Source organism: Patagioenas fasciata, chromosome Z (assembly GCF_037038585.1).
Source record: "Patagioenas fasciata isolate bPatFas1 chromosome Z, bPatFas1.hap1, whole genome shotgun sequence".
Classification (NCBI taxonomy): Eukaryota; Metazoa; Chordata; class Aves; order Columbiformes; family Columbidae; genus Patagioenas; species Patagioenas fasciata.
The window spans coordinates 19,179,867-19,198,488 of NC_092560.1; the positions used below are offsets into that span (position 1 = coordinate 19,179,867).

The 18,622-nt window shown below is 39.6% G+C and overlaps 1 protein-coding gene across 1 annotated transcript in view; it reads right to left on the reverse strand.

Annotated features, from left to right (window-relative positions):
• Window positions 1-7,217: 7,217 nt before the first annotated feature.
• Window positions 7,218-18,622, reverse strand: part of SH3GL2 (SH3 domain containing GRB2 like 2, endophilin A1) — a 94,660-nt gene continuing 83,255 nt past the window's right edge. The window contains exons 5-9 of the mRNA XM_065860787.2: window positions 17,001-17,134; window positions 15,580-15,738; window positions 13,962-14,065; window positions 10,674-10,804; window positions 7,218-8,702 (exon numbers count right to left, since the gene is read on the reverse strand). Of these exons, the coding sequence (XP_065716859.1) occupies window positions 8,503-8,702; window positions 10,674-10,804; window positions 13,962-14,065; window positions 15,580-15,738; window positions 17,001-17,134 (728 nt within the window). The 3' untranslated portion in view covers window positions 7,218-8,502. The remainder of the gene's footprint in view (window positions 8,703-10,673; window positions 10,805-13,961; window positions 14,066-15,579; window positions 15,739-17,000; window positions 17,135-18,622) is intronic.

Here is an 18,622-nt window from a genome sequence, read left to right on the forward strand (position 1 = left end):
TTACTACAGTAGCTTCTGGGTTTCCTCCTGTTCTTGTGATCTCTGGAAAGCCCAGTCAGATGAAGATGTAAAATGTTTGACTAGGACTGCCCGGCTAAAGTTATTGCTACAATTTTTACTGGCAGGTTTGAAAAATCAAATCACCCAGTATATTTTACAGAATCACACAGAATCACAGAATGGTTGGGGTTGGAAGGAACCTATGGAGATCATCTCATCCACTCCACCTGCTAAAGCAGGTTCACCCAGAGCAGACCACACAGGAATGTGTCCAGGTGGGTCTTGAATATCTCCAGAGAAGGAGACTCCACAGCCTCTCTGGGCAGCCTGTTCCAGTGCTCTGGCACCCTCAAGGTAAAGAAGTTTTTCTTTATGTTCAGATGGAACCTCCTGTGCTTCAGTCTGTGGCCATTGCCCCTTATCCTAATGTTGGGCCCCACTGAAAAGGGTCTGGTCCCATCCCCTTGACATCCACCCTTGAGATGTGTACAAACATTTATAAGATCCCCTCTCAGCTTCTCTTCTCCAGGCTGAACAGACCCAGCTCCCTCAGTCTCTCATAAGAGAGATGCTCCAGACCCCCAATAATCTTTGTAGCTCTCCACTGGACTCCCTCCAGTAATTCCTTGTCCTTCTTAAACTCAGGAGTCCAGAACTGGATCCACTACTCCAGATGGGGCAGAGCAGAGGAGGGGGATAACCTGCCTCAACCTGCTTCTTAATGCACTCCAGGTATCATTGATGTTCTTGGCCACAAGGACACATTGCTGACTCACGGTCAACCTGTTGTCAACAAGAACTTCCAAGTCCTTCTCTGCAATGCTGCTTTCTATTTTGAAATAAGAAAATGTGACTATGTACTGGGTTCTGCTTGCAGTATTGGCAGAGGGTTATGGAGCTCATTAGTGGCACAGGGTCACAGATGAGTTTTGCAAAGGCTTCAGTACTTATAGGTAAGAAATGCAGACATTTGTAGAACTTTATAAACAGTGTTTAATGAACACTGGGCTAAGTGGCAACTCAATAGACACTTTAAGAAACCAAACCTTAGATATAGGTCCTCGGAATGCATGTTTAATCTTTGAAACCTAGCCAAGGTATTTGTGGAGTTCTGCTTATGCCATTAACTCAGTGTAATTTTGTAAGCAGTGTGTTGTCACTTCCACCATTAGATGCCTCTGTACCCCACAGGTACTTCATATTGTTGGCCATTACAGTCGTAACTGCTACACAGAGTGGTAACTAGCCTACCTCTTACTACACATAACATACAAGCTTTGAAGGCAGCCACTACAGCAAGCACTGAAAGCCTGTAGATATCCAAATATTCTGATGTGTAGCATATACTAGCTAAATTTACAGTGCTGTGACTTCATTATTTTCAGTGGAAACTAAGTATGTTCCACCTCTTCACAAAAAAAAACCCCAAACAAACAAACAAAAAAACCCTTCCACTTGGATATGTTCAAGTCAATTTATAATTTTGAGACTCCTGTGGTATAACATTTTCTGCAGTTTAACATCTGACTAAATCAGCCGATAAAGTATGAGTCAGAGCAGTGGACACTGAGATTGATTGAAAACTTCGCTGAATGACTGAGCCCAGAGGATTATGTGCAGCAGCACAATGACAAGCTGAAGGCCGACCATAAATGGTATACATCAGCCACCAATAGTGGGACCAATGTTGTTCATCATCTTCACTAAAGTGAGTCCAGAGGAGGGCCACAAAAATGGTCATAGGGTTGCAACACCTCTCTTATGAAGAGAGGCTAAGAGGATTGGGGTTGTTCAGCTTGGAAAAGAGAAGCTTCTAGGGAGACCTTATTGCAGTCTTTCAATATATAAAAGGGGCTTATAAGAAAGATGGAGAGAGACTTTTAGCAGGGCCTGTAGTGACAGGACAAGGGGCAACTGTTTTAAACTGAAAGAGGTAGACATAGGTTGAACATAAGAAATAAACTGTTTTACAATAAGGGTGGTGAGACACTGGAACAGGTGGCCCAGAGAATTTACATATGCTTCATCATTGGAAATGTTCAAACTCAAGTTGTACAGGGCTTTGAGCAAACTGATAATGAAAGATGTCCCTGTCCATGGTGGGGTGGGGGGCTGGAACTATATATCTTCAAAGATTCCTTCCAAAACAAACCATTCTATGACACTATGATTCTACGATTCATGGTCTGGATTATTAGGCTGAGTACACCCTCCATAGCTTTGCAGATGATACAAAACACAGAGGAGCAGCTGATACAGAGGATTGTGCTAGCATCCAGATGGACTTGAATGGGCTGGAGAAATGGGATTAACAGGAACTTCATGAACTTCAGCAAAGGGAAATGCCAAGTCTCCCCGAAGAGATATTATACAGTATGAAGGTTACACGTCACAATAGAGGCCTGCAAATGGGACAAGAGAGTTTATGCAGTACACTGAATTTGTGTATAGGCATTAGATGGGTACATGGTTTCAGACCAAGTTATGTGGTCTCCATGTGGTGGGAGGACAGCATCTAGAGTACCCCTAACAGGGGCCTATGAGAGGTCTCTCTCACAGCCCATGAAGCCTGCTGTTGGTGCTCACTGCAGCAGGGAGAAGAAACGGGAAGTAGCTGTGGGGTATCAAGCATGCCCATAGCCCAGGGATATGCAGAATCCCCCAGGCATGGGGAAAGAGTCCCCATTTGGAGCCATGCCTTCTCTCTGGACCAGTTCTCTTTGCCTTCAGTGAACCTCTTGCCACTCTGGTGTGGGAGGAGACAGAGTGACTATGGGGATCATTAGAAAATCTAGTAAAATAACTCTCCTGGTGACATCAGTTACAACTGGTGCCTACTTCAGGACCTCACCGCCCATGTGGATGCTCTGAGCAAAGGACATGACACAGGTCAGTGACTGCTGAGGGACAGCAAAGTCCCATAGATCAGCCCTGTTGATGGTGGTTGGGTAAACTGCTGAATTCTCCAGTTTCAGGCAGTGATTCAAGGAAGCACCAGTGTGTTTCTCCAAGTACTGGGAAAGCAGATGTTGTCAGGGAGCTGCCCAGCCCCTCCTGATGCCTCGCAACTTGCAGGTGAGCAGAGACACAGGAGCTTGAGCCCCCTTTTCTTTCTCTGCCTTGTTAGTGTTTCTTTTCAGGAAAGGTGAAGATGAGAATGAAAGTCACAAGCCCTGAGCACTGTGCAAGTGAGTGCAAGTAGCATAAGGCTGGCTGTCGCTGCCCCACCAAATCAGTCAGAGTGCAGGAGAGGGCTCTTAAAACAGAGACCTCAGCTCACACACTGTCAGCCCCAGCTGCAGCTGAAGGGAAAGGATCTCCGCTTCAGTCCCAGAGCTGATGGAGCTTTCCAGAGCCTCCAGAAGCTGCTGATTCTTTCACATGCCCTCCTGTGCTTTATTTCCAAAGAGATACAATTAAAGGTAAATAGCTTGGAATTTAGCAGCAAAAATATATCGCAGAGCTGTTCCCGCCTACTGCAACATTTTAGGCCGAATGGTAATAACATAATGATTGTGGAGCATTCTAGAAATTCCGAGCTTAAGTCTAAGACAACATACTGGTGCTTTACAGAACACTAAGATCAAGTTCATTCTTATAGAATGCACACATTTTTATTCACTGTTACCTGGGAATGCACCCTAATTCATCAGTTCATTTGTCCATCTCAAATTCAGCCTACTCCTATGCTGGTTAGACCCATCTGTCTGCACACTGACCTGCATGTACCCTGTTCCTTGCTTTCATGAGTCCAGCCGGGCTCCTCTGCCTGTAGATATGGTAAGCTTAGGGTAGATCCTGGAGAAGAACTATTACTCAGCATAGCAATAGCCATTTGAAAGACCTAAAAATGTGAAACTAGGAAATACATCCTCATAGCAGTTTTCAAGTCTTGTAGTTCATGTGGGAAAAGCAGTATCATTATCTGTAGAGTTTTTGTGTAATCACTAAGCCAAGATTCAAATACAAAATTCTGGGTGTGACTATCATCTTTGTTTCTGAAGGGAAGGGGATGTTTTAAAAGAGGAAAAAAACCCTAGCACATTCATTTGGTTCAATCACTTCTTTATTTTAATGGAGAACTATTTAGGGAACTGTTAAGTATTTTTGCAATATTTTTCACAAAGTTTCACTTTGCAATAAATGAGAAAGTCTAAGAAAGTAAAACCTTCATGAAACTTCAGGTTCATGAGAAAAAAGAAAAACCCACAACAAAACCAAAACCCAAAAAAACAAAACCAGCCCTCCAACAAACAAAACAAACAAACAAACACAAATAAAAAACACATACCAAAAAAAAACCCAAACCAAACCAAACCATTTAGCTATATTCAGCAGCTGACAGCTCAGTGCTGGAAGACTTCCTAATTTCCTCTGTGGGGAGCAGCAGTTCTACAGCCAAATTTGGTAGTTAGGAAGCCATGCAACATTTTTGAAATGTTTCTGAAAACATACACCTTAGGAAGCAGGATGACAGATGTTGTAAGTCTGCCAGTGAAAAAAGGCCGTTGCCTCCATCAACAGGCCTTATGTGCTTCTAGAAGGAAATGGTCACAGGGCTCCATAGGCAAAGCTTTGAACTAACAGAGACGTAATGGCAAAGTGCCTCCTGCTTTCTACCAATCCCTGGACCCCACTTGTCCTAGTACTGAAGCTTTAGATGCAAACTGTGGGAACAGAACAGAAGGTTGGCTAGGAGAATTGTATATATGCTCAAGCAACTGCATTTTAGGTCTAGAGAAAAACATGTATCACACTAATTGGTTTCTGGCTTTGTGTGCTTGACAAGTAGAACCTCTGTGTTTAGATAACATAGTCCTGTGAGAAACTCAAAGGGACCTTATCAAATATGCTTGAGATTCCTGCTTTGCTGTGAGAAAGATCAAAGCACAGCAGAAAACTATGCCTGCTTGAATCCTTGAAATACAGGTGAAAACAGCAGGCTTGTTGATCATCAGAAAGGACTGAGCTCTGCAGTGCCTGCATTCCCACTTGTGTATCTCTGCCCAGGTGCTTAGGTGCTTTTTCAGAGATCCTCCAGTTAGCAATGTAACGAAAATAAATTTACTCTTTGCACTTCAACTGTGACTTGTGGTTGTTCCTGCAAACTCTTTTGGCTTGCACACAAACTTTTGTCAGCCCTGGCAATCTCTGTCTTGGCCAAGTCAGATTCTGATTTTACCACCCAAGGAATAAAGTGTTCTTCAGGGATTACCTGTATGAGACAGAGAAAAGAGCAATACAAAACTGCCAAGAATTGTGTAACATGTCAAGGCGTCTAACAGATTTTTTACTATTCTGTGCGTTCCTTTTGGCCCCATTTGTTGAAAGACATAGCATTTCCCTGCATCTTAAAGAATAGGCCCTACCAGCGGGGCGGGACAGCACTGCACACCCAAAATCCTTTTGCTCTAAATCACATAAAATCAGCTCTAGGAGAGTTGCCCTATGTTTGCATGTCCTCCACAAACACTACAAAATAATAATTTGATAAAACAGGTGTGGGCCATGGCCAGAAAAGTGTCTCTCAGATCCAGTGGCACTACCTGTGACTGCCAAGCCTTGATAATTAACATAGTTAATTAGCTGTAGCATAGTTGTTACCTGTAGCACGTCACCATTAATGCATCTGTTTAAAGCTTCAGAGCCATTGGGTTTGAAACAAATGACTTCCAGTCACTGACGATATCTTACTTAACAGTCCGGTCATAAGATTTAGGCCAGATTGTAATTATTTTTATATATTTATATATATATATATGGTTGGGTTTTGTTTTAAATAGTTTAGATTGGAAGGAACCTTTAAAAGTCATCTAGTCCAACACCCTGCAACGAGCAGGGACATCTTCAACTAGATCAGGTTGCTCAGAAGCCCGTCCAGCCTGACTTTGAACTGAACCTTGAATGAGTCTCCATCTCTGTCAGCAACTATCTTGCTCTACTCTGTCAAGAGTCTCTGTCAACGCACGTAGGGACATCCCTTAGGCAGGCCTATGGGGTTATGTGACAAGGTGCTGGCAGTGAGGGCTGCAAGGCAGCTTCTGCGAGCGGGTGGATCTGCCTCGTGTTGGACATGGCTGGTTCCAGCCAGCTCCATTGCACCCACTGCAGGACACGGCTGAGCCCTTCTAGCGAGATGGTGGTGCCTCAAAGAAAACGTGCTTAAGAAAGGGTAAAGCACACTGGGCAGAGAGGACAAAGGGAAAAATAAAAGAGTGAGAAAGAGCAGAGGAACACCACGGTCAAAGAAGGATGAGAAGGAGGCAGCCCACGACACACCAGCAGATACTCACACTGTGGCCTATGCACCCACTGCTGGAACAAGGGAGAACCATGAGGAGGAAGGAGCAGCAGAGAGGAGCTGTTATGGACTGGCCATAAATGTCCCATTCCACATCCTCCTGCACTGCTGGTGGGGAAGAGTCAGCGTGAAGAAGTGAATTTTAGTTAGGGAAATAAAGCAGGAAAAGTGCTGTTTCAATGGTTTTTTGTTTCTCACTACACAGATCTACTTTAACTGACAATAAACTACTTTTCTCCTAATCAGGTCTGTTCTGCTTGTGACAGTGACCAGTAAACAATTTCCTTGTCTTCATCTCCATCCATGAACTTTCTTATTCTCCAAATAAGGAGAAGGAGTGAGTGAGCAGCTGGGTGGGTGTTTGGCTCTTTGCCAAGGCTAACCCACCACCATATGTGTACAACAAAGAATATAAAATTAAATAAAACGCTGTGTCATATGAAAGAAAATTATGAGAAAATTAAAGTCTCCTTCTCTGGAGACATTCAAAACCTGCCTGAACACCTTCCTGCGTAGCCTCATCTAGGTGTTCCTGCTCCAGCAGGGGGATTGGACTGGATGATCTTCCAATCCCTAACATTCTGTGATGCTGTGTGATTCTGTGATAAGTTACCATGTCTTTAAGCTTTTCTAGGGGTTTTGTGAACTCCAGCATTCTTTAATGAGAAACAACCTGTATCCACAAGATTGCATGCTGGTCACCATGACATTAATTTAATGTGCTCAGTGTTCAGTTCATCTTGTTTATGCGGACCATTTTAAAGTATGAGGTTTAACTGACTGAAGCAATATGATAATGACAAAAAAGTATTTTTCACATTTGCAAGAAAAGAGGAATATGCTCTCTGAAATTAAATTCTTCTTAGGTGAATTTAGCATAACAGATTTGAAAGCAACAAAGTAACAATCCACAACATTTTTGTAGTTATTGTCTCAGCATTTATTTGAAATATCAATACTTTCCATGATATAGTTTATACATTAAGCAGGAGGGAATTGTCTTCATTTCACATCATCCAGTATTGGAAGTGGCACATTCGAAGCAGCACATTAAACCTCTGAAAGAGTCTGTACAATTTAGATAAATAGAACTCTGGATAACTAAACTAACAGAACTTCTGCAACTGTTACCAAAAGAATGCCAAGAAGCTAGGCACAGCACTGTACACACAAAGTGCAGGAAGGAGGAACACAAGAGAACCAACTAAACATATGGGAAATGTTTTTGCATATACAGCCACATGTCTTTTGATTGCTCAACACAAAAAGATAAGTTTTATTTAGTCCTCATTGAGGGCAGAATATGCACAAATAATGTCTGAAGAACACATGGTAGACAGAAACAAATGAAGCAAGGGTTGTGTTTGGTTGGTTATTGTATTCCTCGGTGAATTAGTTTACAAAGGATATCTGGTGCTTAAGCAGCATGATTTTGTGCAAAGACTTGACAAGAAACAGTTAACAAATGCCAGTTTTATTCCCCATCTTGCCCTCTTACTGGCATTTTGTTGAGCATGCTCAAAGTTCCTGAAGGGCAAATTCAGGTTGTTTGTGGTCCAAGGTTTTACTATAGCAATCCCCATTTTATGGTTTACAGTTTACCTCTGGATGGAAATAAGCCTTTTTAACAATAACTAAGTATATAAACGTGAGCAGAGAGCAGCAAGACACACAATACAGTTGTTTGCTTTCCGAGAAACCAGAGGGTCTACATTTACGTTGTCTCTATGAGAGCAAGCCAGTTTGGTTGGAAGATACAATTCTGGTTCGTCGATGTTAGACCTGTGTGAACTGTATCATTACGAAGGGAAAGATGGAATGGCAAGAACTTTTCCCTCCTTTTATAGAGAACTAAGACTGAAAAGTAATACAGTGGTGATAGGCATTACCTTCCCAATACTACCTTCACTTCCTGCTACTTCATTGAGTTACCTGCTTTGCTTGCCATCATCTTCCCATCTTCCTCTCAGTAACAGCTCTGGTTACCACCAGCATGGCCAACAAACTAACCCACACTACGCTGGCTCAGAAGATACCACGCATCACCACCATGCAGTATGACAATAAGTAAACCAAAGATGCTCAGTGGGAATCAATTACTCTAACCACTGCAGTTTGCACTTGTAAGGTGTAAGCAGCAGCATTTTGAAAGCAGTGGTACTGACACAACTCTCTGGGTCAGAGGTGGTGGATCAGCCATCCTAATTGGGTAATGGAACTAGAATATCGACATAATTGATGGGGAAGAAACCTGACTGGCCATGAAGCATCCCCTCATACCAGTTTTCATCAATCTGGTTAGTAAGGGTAATGATATCACCCTCTTTAAATCCCAGCTCTCCTTCATTTTCTGGTTCAAAGTCATACAGAGCTCGGCAGCATGGCTGATCCATGTGAACACCTATGAAGAAGAAACACAAAGAAACAAGTGCTTAAAAATCTCGACAGTTACAGCATCCTTTTTACCGTTGTACCTACTACAGATTTTGCTGTTTATGGTATCACTCATATGCTGATGACAGTTCTTTGAGAACATCTAAATTTGGACTGCTAAACTTCATCAGAAGACAGCTATCGGCTTTTGGCAGCCTTCAGTTTTCATATGTGACTGTTAGTAAATGTCTGAGAATTCTACAAGAACAAAGATACAGTCAAGCCCACACCTAAAAGCACAGCTGTGATCAGTTTGGAATCTAATTTTTGTCTGTTTACAAAACACAAAAAATTAAGCAACATCCCCAATGTATTTCCAGCTTTACTGGCACAGAGATGCTTTGTCTATTTACTTCACATAGGTAGGGTGAGGTAGCTTAAAACAACAGTGAAGATCTGACTGTATTTTTGTCCTTTATTTGGAAATGGCACTGGCACAGCTGCACTATAAACCACTCTATATGCTCCTAATCCTCTGAATTTTAATATGAGGTTTCCAAAGACATTTTCTCCCAATTACCACAAATCACTTGATTGCAGGGCCACCAGGATAGACTCAGAACAAGTTTGAAATTGAAAGCTTTCTAGTTCACAAATATCTGACCATAAACCTTTTGCAATAGCTAATGCATGTTATCATAGGTCATTAGTTACATTTGATTTTCATACATTATATGAAATTAACAAATATTCCTCCCATCCCCCATATTTTGCACCTGCCTGCCCTGAAGTCTCTATGGCTTCAGGTGTTAATTAAACCAAAATTATTACTGGTCAAAATATTCAGGACTTAGCAGCACTAAATTGTAAGGAATCTTATATTGTTACCTGACTTTCCACAGTAAAAGTTCATGTACTTTCAGTGATCAGAATGAACCAACACGTCACTGCACTGTAATGGCACTTCTAAGCACACATATTTCAGCTTTTTCATGGGTACTGGCATCACAATGAATAAGGTCCAAACTTTTTGCATATTAATTTCAACAACTCACTATAGCTAGAAGGCCTACACTTAAGCTATTTTAGGACAAAAATATTCTATTTCCACAGATGTCAAAAGAGAATTTTTTTCAAATACCAGATTAAATATATTAAATTCTGTAGTGAAACCTTATTTCATCTCTGTACATATCACTCACAGTATATTTTGTTTTATTTGTCATGAAGACTGTTTTGCTGGCATCAGCAAGCTCTACAATGCATATTTGGTATCCTTATTGCTACCAGATGAAATTTAGAAGACTTAGCAAATAAACTCTAGTGAACACAGAAGACTGGAGCTTTGAATGAAGCAAGCCAAACATAAATTTAATAATTGTGAAAGAAGAAGATGTTTCTCTGAAACTTATTAACACTTCAAAAGAAAGAACCCAAAATGCTAAATACTGCTCTCTGAAGAGGAAAACACAAATGCTGAAGAGACAGAAATACCAGTCTGCTCTGCCTTAGCACAGACAAGTTTTCATGACACTACCTAAAAGAGGTGAAGAAGAAAATTACTGGTGGCATGAGGGAAAATTTAGCATACAGTACTCAAGCCACACTCCTGCTCCATTGTATCCCTGTCCTCACCAGCATAGTGAGATTAGCAGCAGTTTGCAGGCTTATACAAGACAATTCCCAGCTGCAAATGCCAAATGGAGATCCTGTTGCTGCCTGTAGCTGGAAGAACGTAAAAGATTTACATCAGGATGTGGTGGGAAGGAAAGAAATCCTTTCACCCAAAGACACATTTAAAGCAATGGATGATCTGTCCCTGTTTGTTGGTCTGGGGATATGAACATCTCACAAAGAAACAACAGTTCAAATAGTTCTCCCCTACATTATCCTCACTCTTCTTTCCCCTCATTATGGAAGAACTAATCCTCAGAAAAACTTCTGCAGTGTAGCAAAACTTCAGAGTTGGCTTTTCTTCTCACGTTGCTACTGCCATTACCTGATGGTTTGGGTGTGGTGGCATGGGATATTCCTCCATTGTGCTGAGTATTGTCACCAGTTGTGAAATCCAGGCTCATACGGGGCTTGGGCTGGTATTCTCTCCTGGGCTGAGATGAAGCCTCTTTTATTCTATCGAAACATGAAGTTAAATGTCAAGAGCTAGTTTCTTGTTAACAGATGAGATGCACCACACACCTTTATTTCCATAGCTGAAGTTCTCAGGCACCAGTCATCCAGACTAAACAAGTTTTGGCATTTGAAGTAAGTTTTTGTTTACAACACCAGTTTAAATCACCAAGATCCACCTGATGTGACTATACCATGTTGTTGTTAATTTTTCTTTCTCTCTATGAACCTAGAATTTTGTCTGGCTTCCTTTTGTCTAACAATAACAAAGAGATTCTAACAGAGAAAAACTTGTTACATGATTAGCAGTGCTGTGCAAATGTCTCTATCCCCATTTTTAGCAAGATTTTTGCTTCCATCCCTGGCAAGTCTTAACTGCTTGCTCGATGCCAACTCTTGTCATCTTGTGAGGAGACTGTGTGGGAATGTACTGACTTCAGTTGCAGACTTAATTCATTTTTAATTCGTAATACCTGTTTCACAAAGGTACACAACTCCAGTTTTCATGACTCTCAAAACAAAAATATTATCCACCATTCATTTCAACTTATTCTTCTAATTGAGAAATCTAGAATTTCCGGGAAAGGGTACATTTTCAGATTCTATGGTAAAACCCAGGGAAGGGATGATGACATAATCAGAGGAGCATATGCAAAACAACTGCCTAGACTTGGTGTTGACAGAACATTTTGATTTATCTTTTGAAAAGATGTGCTTCTAACTTAAGCAGTTTTGGCCCTGATAACAAGGGTTTTCCTCACTATCACTGCTTTTCTTCTGCATAAACGAAAGCATAAGCATATTAAAAATATAAATCAACTAACCTGTAAAAATAAATAAAAAGGCTTTGCTGTATTTCATTAACAGAAGTTACTTTTTTAAAACAGGAAAGTTTTGAAGAAATAAACACTTAAGCAAGTTCTATTACACTTGATACTTTGATCATACAAACACCATTTTTTACAGATTATGAACTAGATGACAGTTCTAGTGACTTGCTATAAACTACCCAAAAGCCCAGCAGGAGCCATGTTTCTTAAGAAACATCTCCAAGGAAACCCTTTCTGCTTCCCAGCTGCTCTGTCACTATACCCTGTCTTGACAACTGCAGCCCCTTGGTGCTTGATGAAAAAGAGAGTTTAAAAGGCAAAGCCTTTGTTGACCTTCCAGGTTTTATTAATTTTATTGCAAGTCTCCCAATGTTTGCTAAGTTTCTAAAGTCCCAGTTCCTGGAATCATGGTATTTTAAGGAAGTTTTTGCCTTCTGTTAATGTGTAGAAGAAAAATGAAAATTCTTGCACTTGCAGTTCCTGAAGAAAGTTTTGAAGACTAATCTAAAGGGACCAGAAAAAAGAATTGAGTGCATTTTTAAAATTTTTCATGGGTTTTGCAATCTAATTCATCTTTTAAAAAAAATTCTTTGGGCAATGTTTTAAACAGGACAGTCCTAGCAGTTAGATGACGTTATCCATGCCAAACAACAGCACGAACAAGTTACATTCACATCTTTTAAAAACCACCTAGAAAACAGGCAGTATGTTCTGTAGACATCACTGAGAGTGAACAGTAACAAATTTCCTCATCCTAAAAGTAAAGCATTGTTTCTTTTCTGGTCCATATGGTCAAAAAAACAAACCCCAAAATCCAGGGCCGTGCATTCTTTGCCACCTGCATTTCAACAGTGGCAAAAGACATGTAGTTCAAATAGCAATAGCTCTATGTCCCTGCTTAATCCCTGGAAGGAGCATATTATGTTACTTGAAGTTGTGCCCAGTTGTTTGGACAAAGAATGATATAGCCAGCAGACCTTTTTACAATTAGGGATGCACAGTCAGTTTATGCAAAAGATTACTTCAGCAGATCTAGAAGAGCAAGGTTCTTGAAAGGTTGAAACAATTCAGAGCTGAAACTTAAAGCAAAGATATGGACCATTTAACAGAAGTTTCAAAGGGGCAAAGGATTATCTGAGCAGGTACAGGAAATCTATTGCAGAGAGAGTTATGTATGTTCACTCTGTGATGCAGCTTATGGACTACAGAAAAACCCACCTGCTCCTGAGGTTTTTTTAATACTTCTGTAAAATAACTGAAGTATTCATTTTGAAGGGCTGAAAATCATTCTATTAGCTGTTTAGACAGTACTGCAAAGTGTATCCAGAAACAGCCTGTTGTGCAGTATACTATCAAAACAAGTGCTGCTCCTAATCACAACAAAATTTTAAGACATAGAACTGAATTAAGCTTATAGAGTGTGTGCTCTGAGAAAATAAACAGACCCAGCAGTACCAGAAACTAGATCTATGCTAATGACATCAGGAAAGAGCAAAGAATCATCCAAAATTAAAAAAACTGCCTTTACACAGCATGTGAGCATTATCTGTTCTTGGGCATTACTCCAGAACCATGTAAACTAAAGAAATCTTTCCTGCATGTTGTTTCCTTGAAGAAAGATGTGTGTGGGAAGCTGATAAACTTTTACAAACATTATTTCACACGTTTCAAAGAGGTACAATCTGTTTTGTGCTGATAGAAATAAAAATTCTAAACTAAAAATTCTAAAATTCTGTTGAAAAGATATTGTACCAATTCCAAGATAGAATTCACAGTTACAGAAAAGTGAATGGAAGAGGTAAGTAAACTCAGTTAAGTCTTGCATCAAGTTTGATCTGATAGTAAGCTGGAAAAAAGGAGTATTAATAAGGTGGAAAATGATGGGGTCTTACTACCTGGCTCAGGTAGATAAGAATGTAACAAGATACTGTTTTTCATCAGCAATCATTAATATCTTATCTCAGAAAGACTACTTTGTGAATACATAGAGGAATGGTAAGGAATCTGAAGTTGTAAGTCCCACTGACTTCCCATATTTATAAAAGCTTGCAATTAAATCACGTTTAACAGCTTTATTGAGCTGAGATGCATTCCTGAACTCAGTTCTCATTCAGCCATACTCAGAAATATACGTCCCTCCAAAACACATAAAACTCAACTTGCAATTGCCTCAGGAAAGGGACCTTGTTTTCATAAAAATACAACTACCATGTTGCAAAAGATAACAGCATTGCATTATTCCACTCTTTAGTTTTCTCTGTAAAACAAAAACCAACCAAATAAAAAATGCAACAAAAAACAATTCAACAAACTTAGAAAAAGTGCGTTACCTATCTTCCAGCTTGGAAGTAACTCGCTGTAGGATCTGTGTGGCCTGCTTGTGGTACTCCAGCTGGGCTTGCACAAGAGCAGAAAGCTGGCTCACTTGTTCAATCTGAGGGTTGACATTAAAACATCAGATCATAGGCAAGTACTAGCAGCTCAGCAATAGTGAGTAAAGGCCACTGGCACACTGACACTGCAAAGGCAGTTTTGCTTATCTCTCTAAAGACTTCATTTATCTTTGTAGTTTGTAAATAAGTTACATATAAATCTTTATTCATTACCATGTATGGTTATGACCTGATCTGGAATGGTAACAGCAACTCTTCTCCGTTGATTGTCTCCATGGCTGATTTGCCTGAACAGCAGCCTACAGACCTACCTCATCCAGCAAAAACTATGAAAGTAAAAATGAGACTGTAATGAGAGCACAATACACCTTCTTCAATCCTGCCTTCGAAGGGCACAAAACAAGAAGCAGTACTATGGTCATGCTTCTGTTGTACTCTGTCCTGTGAGGCAGACCAAAACAAGAAGACACTACATACTCCTGGATGCAGAGTATTTGTAATGAAGGCAGACAGCATTCTACTGCATGAGGGAATAAACATTCAGAACTCTTGTGTGGGCAATACAATTGCTAGCAGTTCCCATAACAGACAATGCTGCCATGGTGTAATGCAGGCCAGTACTCTATAGCCACGTGGCATTGGATGTTACTACAAGGACTGAATTTACAAACTTGTTATACTTCTTCAATTTCAGCACAGCTATATTTCATTTCTAGCATGCAAATATTCTGAAGTTTTTTATGGCCCATCTACAATAATCTGGTAACAAAATGAAGAATTAAATTAGGTTTGTATTTAAACTTTGGACAAAACTAGTCATTTACTTCAATGGGAATATTTAAAGCGTGTTTTCTTTGACCACAAAATCTCTAAGACAGACATCAGCTAAAATGTTTTTTTCCCTCCAAAAGATATAACTTTTTCTTCTCTTTTATTTTACAGTTTCAACATTAATTGTAAATAGAATATTTAAAAATATAGATGTTCAATCCTAAACCAGTCTGTGAGCAACAAATATGATGTAGAGTCAGATTTGAGCAGTCACATTAACTTTGGCTTTCCTATTCACTATTGTATCTGTCTGCAGCAGAGACCATGGGGCTATGAGTTCATCATCTCTGATCTTTACCAATCCTCTCAGAAGCCCAAACACTTGAGCAAAAGTCTGGCTCAAACTCTAATACCACAGCTAAGTAAAAGTCATGATTACTTTTACATAATTCTAAGAAGGAAGATATTTTGTTTTGTAAGTAACACTATGCAATTAGTAAGCACAATGATGCTACAAAGATTTTATGTTCTTTAGCTTAGTTACCTATAAAATACCTATAAAATTAGTCCTATGTGTGGATGCTGTACATTACTATAGCTTCAGAGACTCCCACTGAGATCACCAAGGAGGCAAGTTCTTCCCCACTGTACAGTGACAGGAGCATGTGGTGTCATGGATTTAATGAGTCTTTCAGGTTTAGGCTACCTTAGACTGCCCTCACTGCTGAACCAGTATCTTTCCCTTTTTAAGATTCAGCTCCAAGATTAAGAAGGGATAACTCACATCCATCTCCAGAAGGTTGAACATGCTTGACTCAGCAATTTCTTTTGATTCATCAAATTTCTCCAGAGCTTGGCGAAGTTCTTCATCGGGGAGCTTGCCCTGTCTTTTCTTTTTGTAATCAAAATCCAGGCGTCGACCCTCCATTTTCTTTAGGTGATGCTAGAAACGAAAAACACAAACTCAAGCACTGTCCTTATATTGCATTGCAATCAGGTAGTCCATGTACATTTGCAAGCATATGCTGTTTGCTGTATATCAACCTTTCCCCAGATAGGAGAAATACAGAAAAATGAGGTAGGTGGTTTTACATATCATTTAAGAAGCCATGGTGTGCTGCTGTCTAAACCTTCAGCATTAAAAAATGGAATGGATAACTGCAATTGCCATCCGTATACATGACAAGCGAGTTTCTAGCTTTTAAACTCTGATGCAGAATTACCCGAACACCACCATTTTTCCCTAGACGTTTAAGAGAACTCTACTAAAAGCACAAGTTAGTACATTTTTGCCTGTGTAACAGTTCTCATAAACAAAACAACACAGAAAATACTTTTATCGTTTCCATCAGATCACTAGAGGATCTTAATATTATCTTTCATTACAGATTTTCTAGTTTGTTACTTGATGTAACATTCATGTCAATCTGTTTAGCAGGTGCTACATCAAGCTGGAAAAAAGTTTATGCTACCAGCATAAGCATGAATACTTTAGGTGTTCAGTTCACCTCAGAAGCATCAATTTGTCATCTCTTATAACATTTATAAATTTGTCAACTTTGCAAATTATATCCAACTGCCTAAGACATCTTTCTTCCACGTAAATGTAACAATATGAAAGCCTTACTGAGCTCAGAAGAACAATCACATATACAGACAATTTGCTGAATTTGGGAGGCACATTTATTTCCACAATTACAGAGTTAGGTCACGTCCACAGTATGCGGGCAAACAGATTTTCCTCTGTCAATGCTGTCTGGTTCTTGGATTACTAATTACGTAATTATGCAAGCAAACAGTGTTTGTGCCCTAAATTCCTGGGAATGTTTCAGACACAGTCTTCCTACAGACAAAAGAGTAATGCCAGATTATAGGCAACTGACATGTCATACACTAGAAAATTAAATTGAAACATCTATTTATTTAGTGAAATGAGCTTTCATATGGTAAGGATAGAGCGCTGTGTTCATGCTTGCATGAGCTTCACATGCTACCATAAAAAAATGTTAGAATTTTGATCTGTCCCATTCTAAATCATCAACAAGAGAGACAGAACTGAAAAGTAAAACTCAAGCCAAAAGAGCCTAAGATCAGTTCATTTGTGAATCTCAAAGAACATTTAAAACTAAACAACTAACATAAATTTTGAACATACACAGAGTCTGCAGAGTGGACATTATTAAAATGCCAGACTGAAGGCAATACCTGTATTTCTCTCAGATCTTTGTCATGGAGATTCTGAAGTGGGTCAATGAAATTTTGTTTCACTTCCATGTCTAAAGAATCCTTGACCTCAGAAAGCTCCTTCATGGCTTCTCCCACATCTGCAAGTGCTGGTCCTGAAAGAAAAGATGTCCACAGTTTATCTCAAAAATAACTTTGTTCCAAATCACTGTAGGATGAAACTGAGTCATGGAAATTTCAGTTAACATTTTGTTTCAAACCTCAAGTTTAGGAAAGAAACAGAATATGACACACTGTACGAAAGGGCAACAAGGATTTTGCACTTCTGCAACCCCAGAGTTCATGCCTTATAACACAGCTGAACCTGGGGATCTATGCTGTGTCAAGACACCCTCCTCCACAGCCCTTGTTGTTCAATCATTACTCACTCTGGTGAAACAAACATGCTAGAAAATAATTATCTGTATTTGCTGTAGTGCTGCTGTCAACAGACTCTCGACTGAACACAAAAATAGCTCTAATGCAAGTCTAGGTCTCCCTGTTTTTACCTGTGAGACTGCTGACAGTAACAAACGTAAAAATGCTTTAAAATTTCACAGAATTTTTTCTGATGAAAGATTTTCTTGAAGAAACTATGGACTGCATAAATCTACTCAAGTTCATAAACTTCAATAAGAATTATCTGCCTTCTGAGATTTCCTCCAAGATTAACTTGAGGGTCTCAAAAGTTACCACTCTGGTTTATCTCACCTTCATGAAAACAAAAGCAAGAAGCTCAAAAATACACTCCTGGCCTGAGGGGTAGGTTGTTGGAAAACCAAACCAAAGCAAACTAAACACAATTTCAAGGAATACGAAGGGTCTGAAAACCCGCAAATTTGAAAAATCAGAAGGAGCTTTGACTCCCAAGCAGGGGATGCCAGCAATGATCTGCAAAACTAGAGAGCCTGGCAGACATGGATGAAGAGAGACAAACACCCATAATAGCGGCTATTAGTAAAGAATGTGAAAATAATTGCCATATCTATTCTGCTGCATGCTACTGCAATCATCAGGGAACATACAGCAATTTGTGCAAACTAAATTCTATTAGTTCTTCATTTTCCCTTTAAAAATGTGTTTGAAATGTAGCAAATGAGAGGCAACCAATTAAAAAACAATTCAGTAGTCTTTAGCACAAATCAACTTACATCTGCCAAGCTAATCAGTAAATTATATAAAACAAACAAGAAAGTACCATTCCCATTGCAGATGTCTTTATGCCAGAAACAACATCCTATGAAGATTCAGATAGGAAATAGATTTTTGACAGTCCTATTTGAGGGTTCTGTGTGTTGCCATATAAAAATGGCACCAGAGAAGCCCACACAAATTGGACATGAAGACAAAGGATCCCTTTTGGTTAGAACTCTATTGTTGAAGAACACAATTTTAAGTCTCATTTTAAAATTTCTAACTCAGGCATCTGTAAACTCATTTGGACCATGGAAGGAGGAGTGGTTGACAGATAAGACACGAGTATTCACTAGTGCCTTAAAATGTGGAATTTGGTCAGAAAAAACATCAAAGTCTATTAAAAATCTATTATCCTTTATTCCTTGTCTGTAATGAAGACAATAACTTTTATTATAAGAATTCTGAGG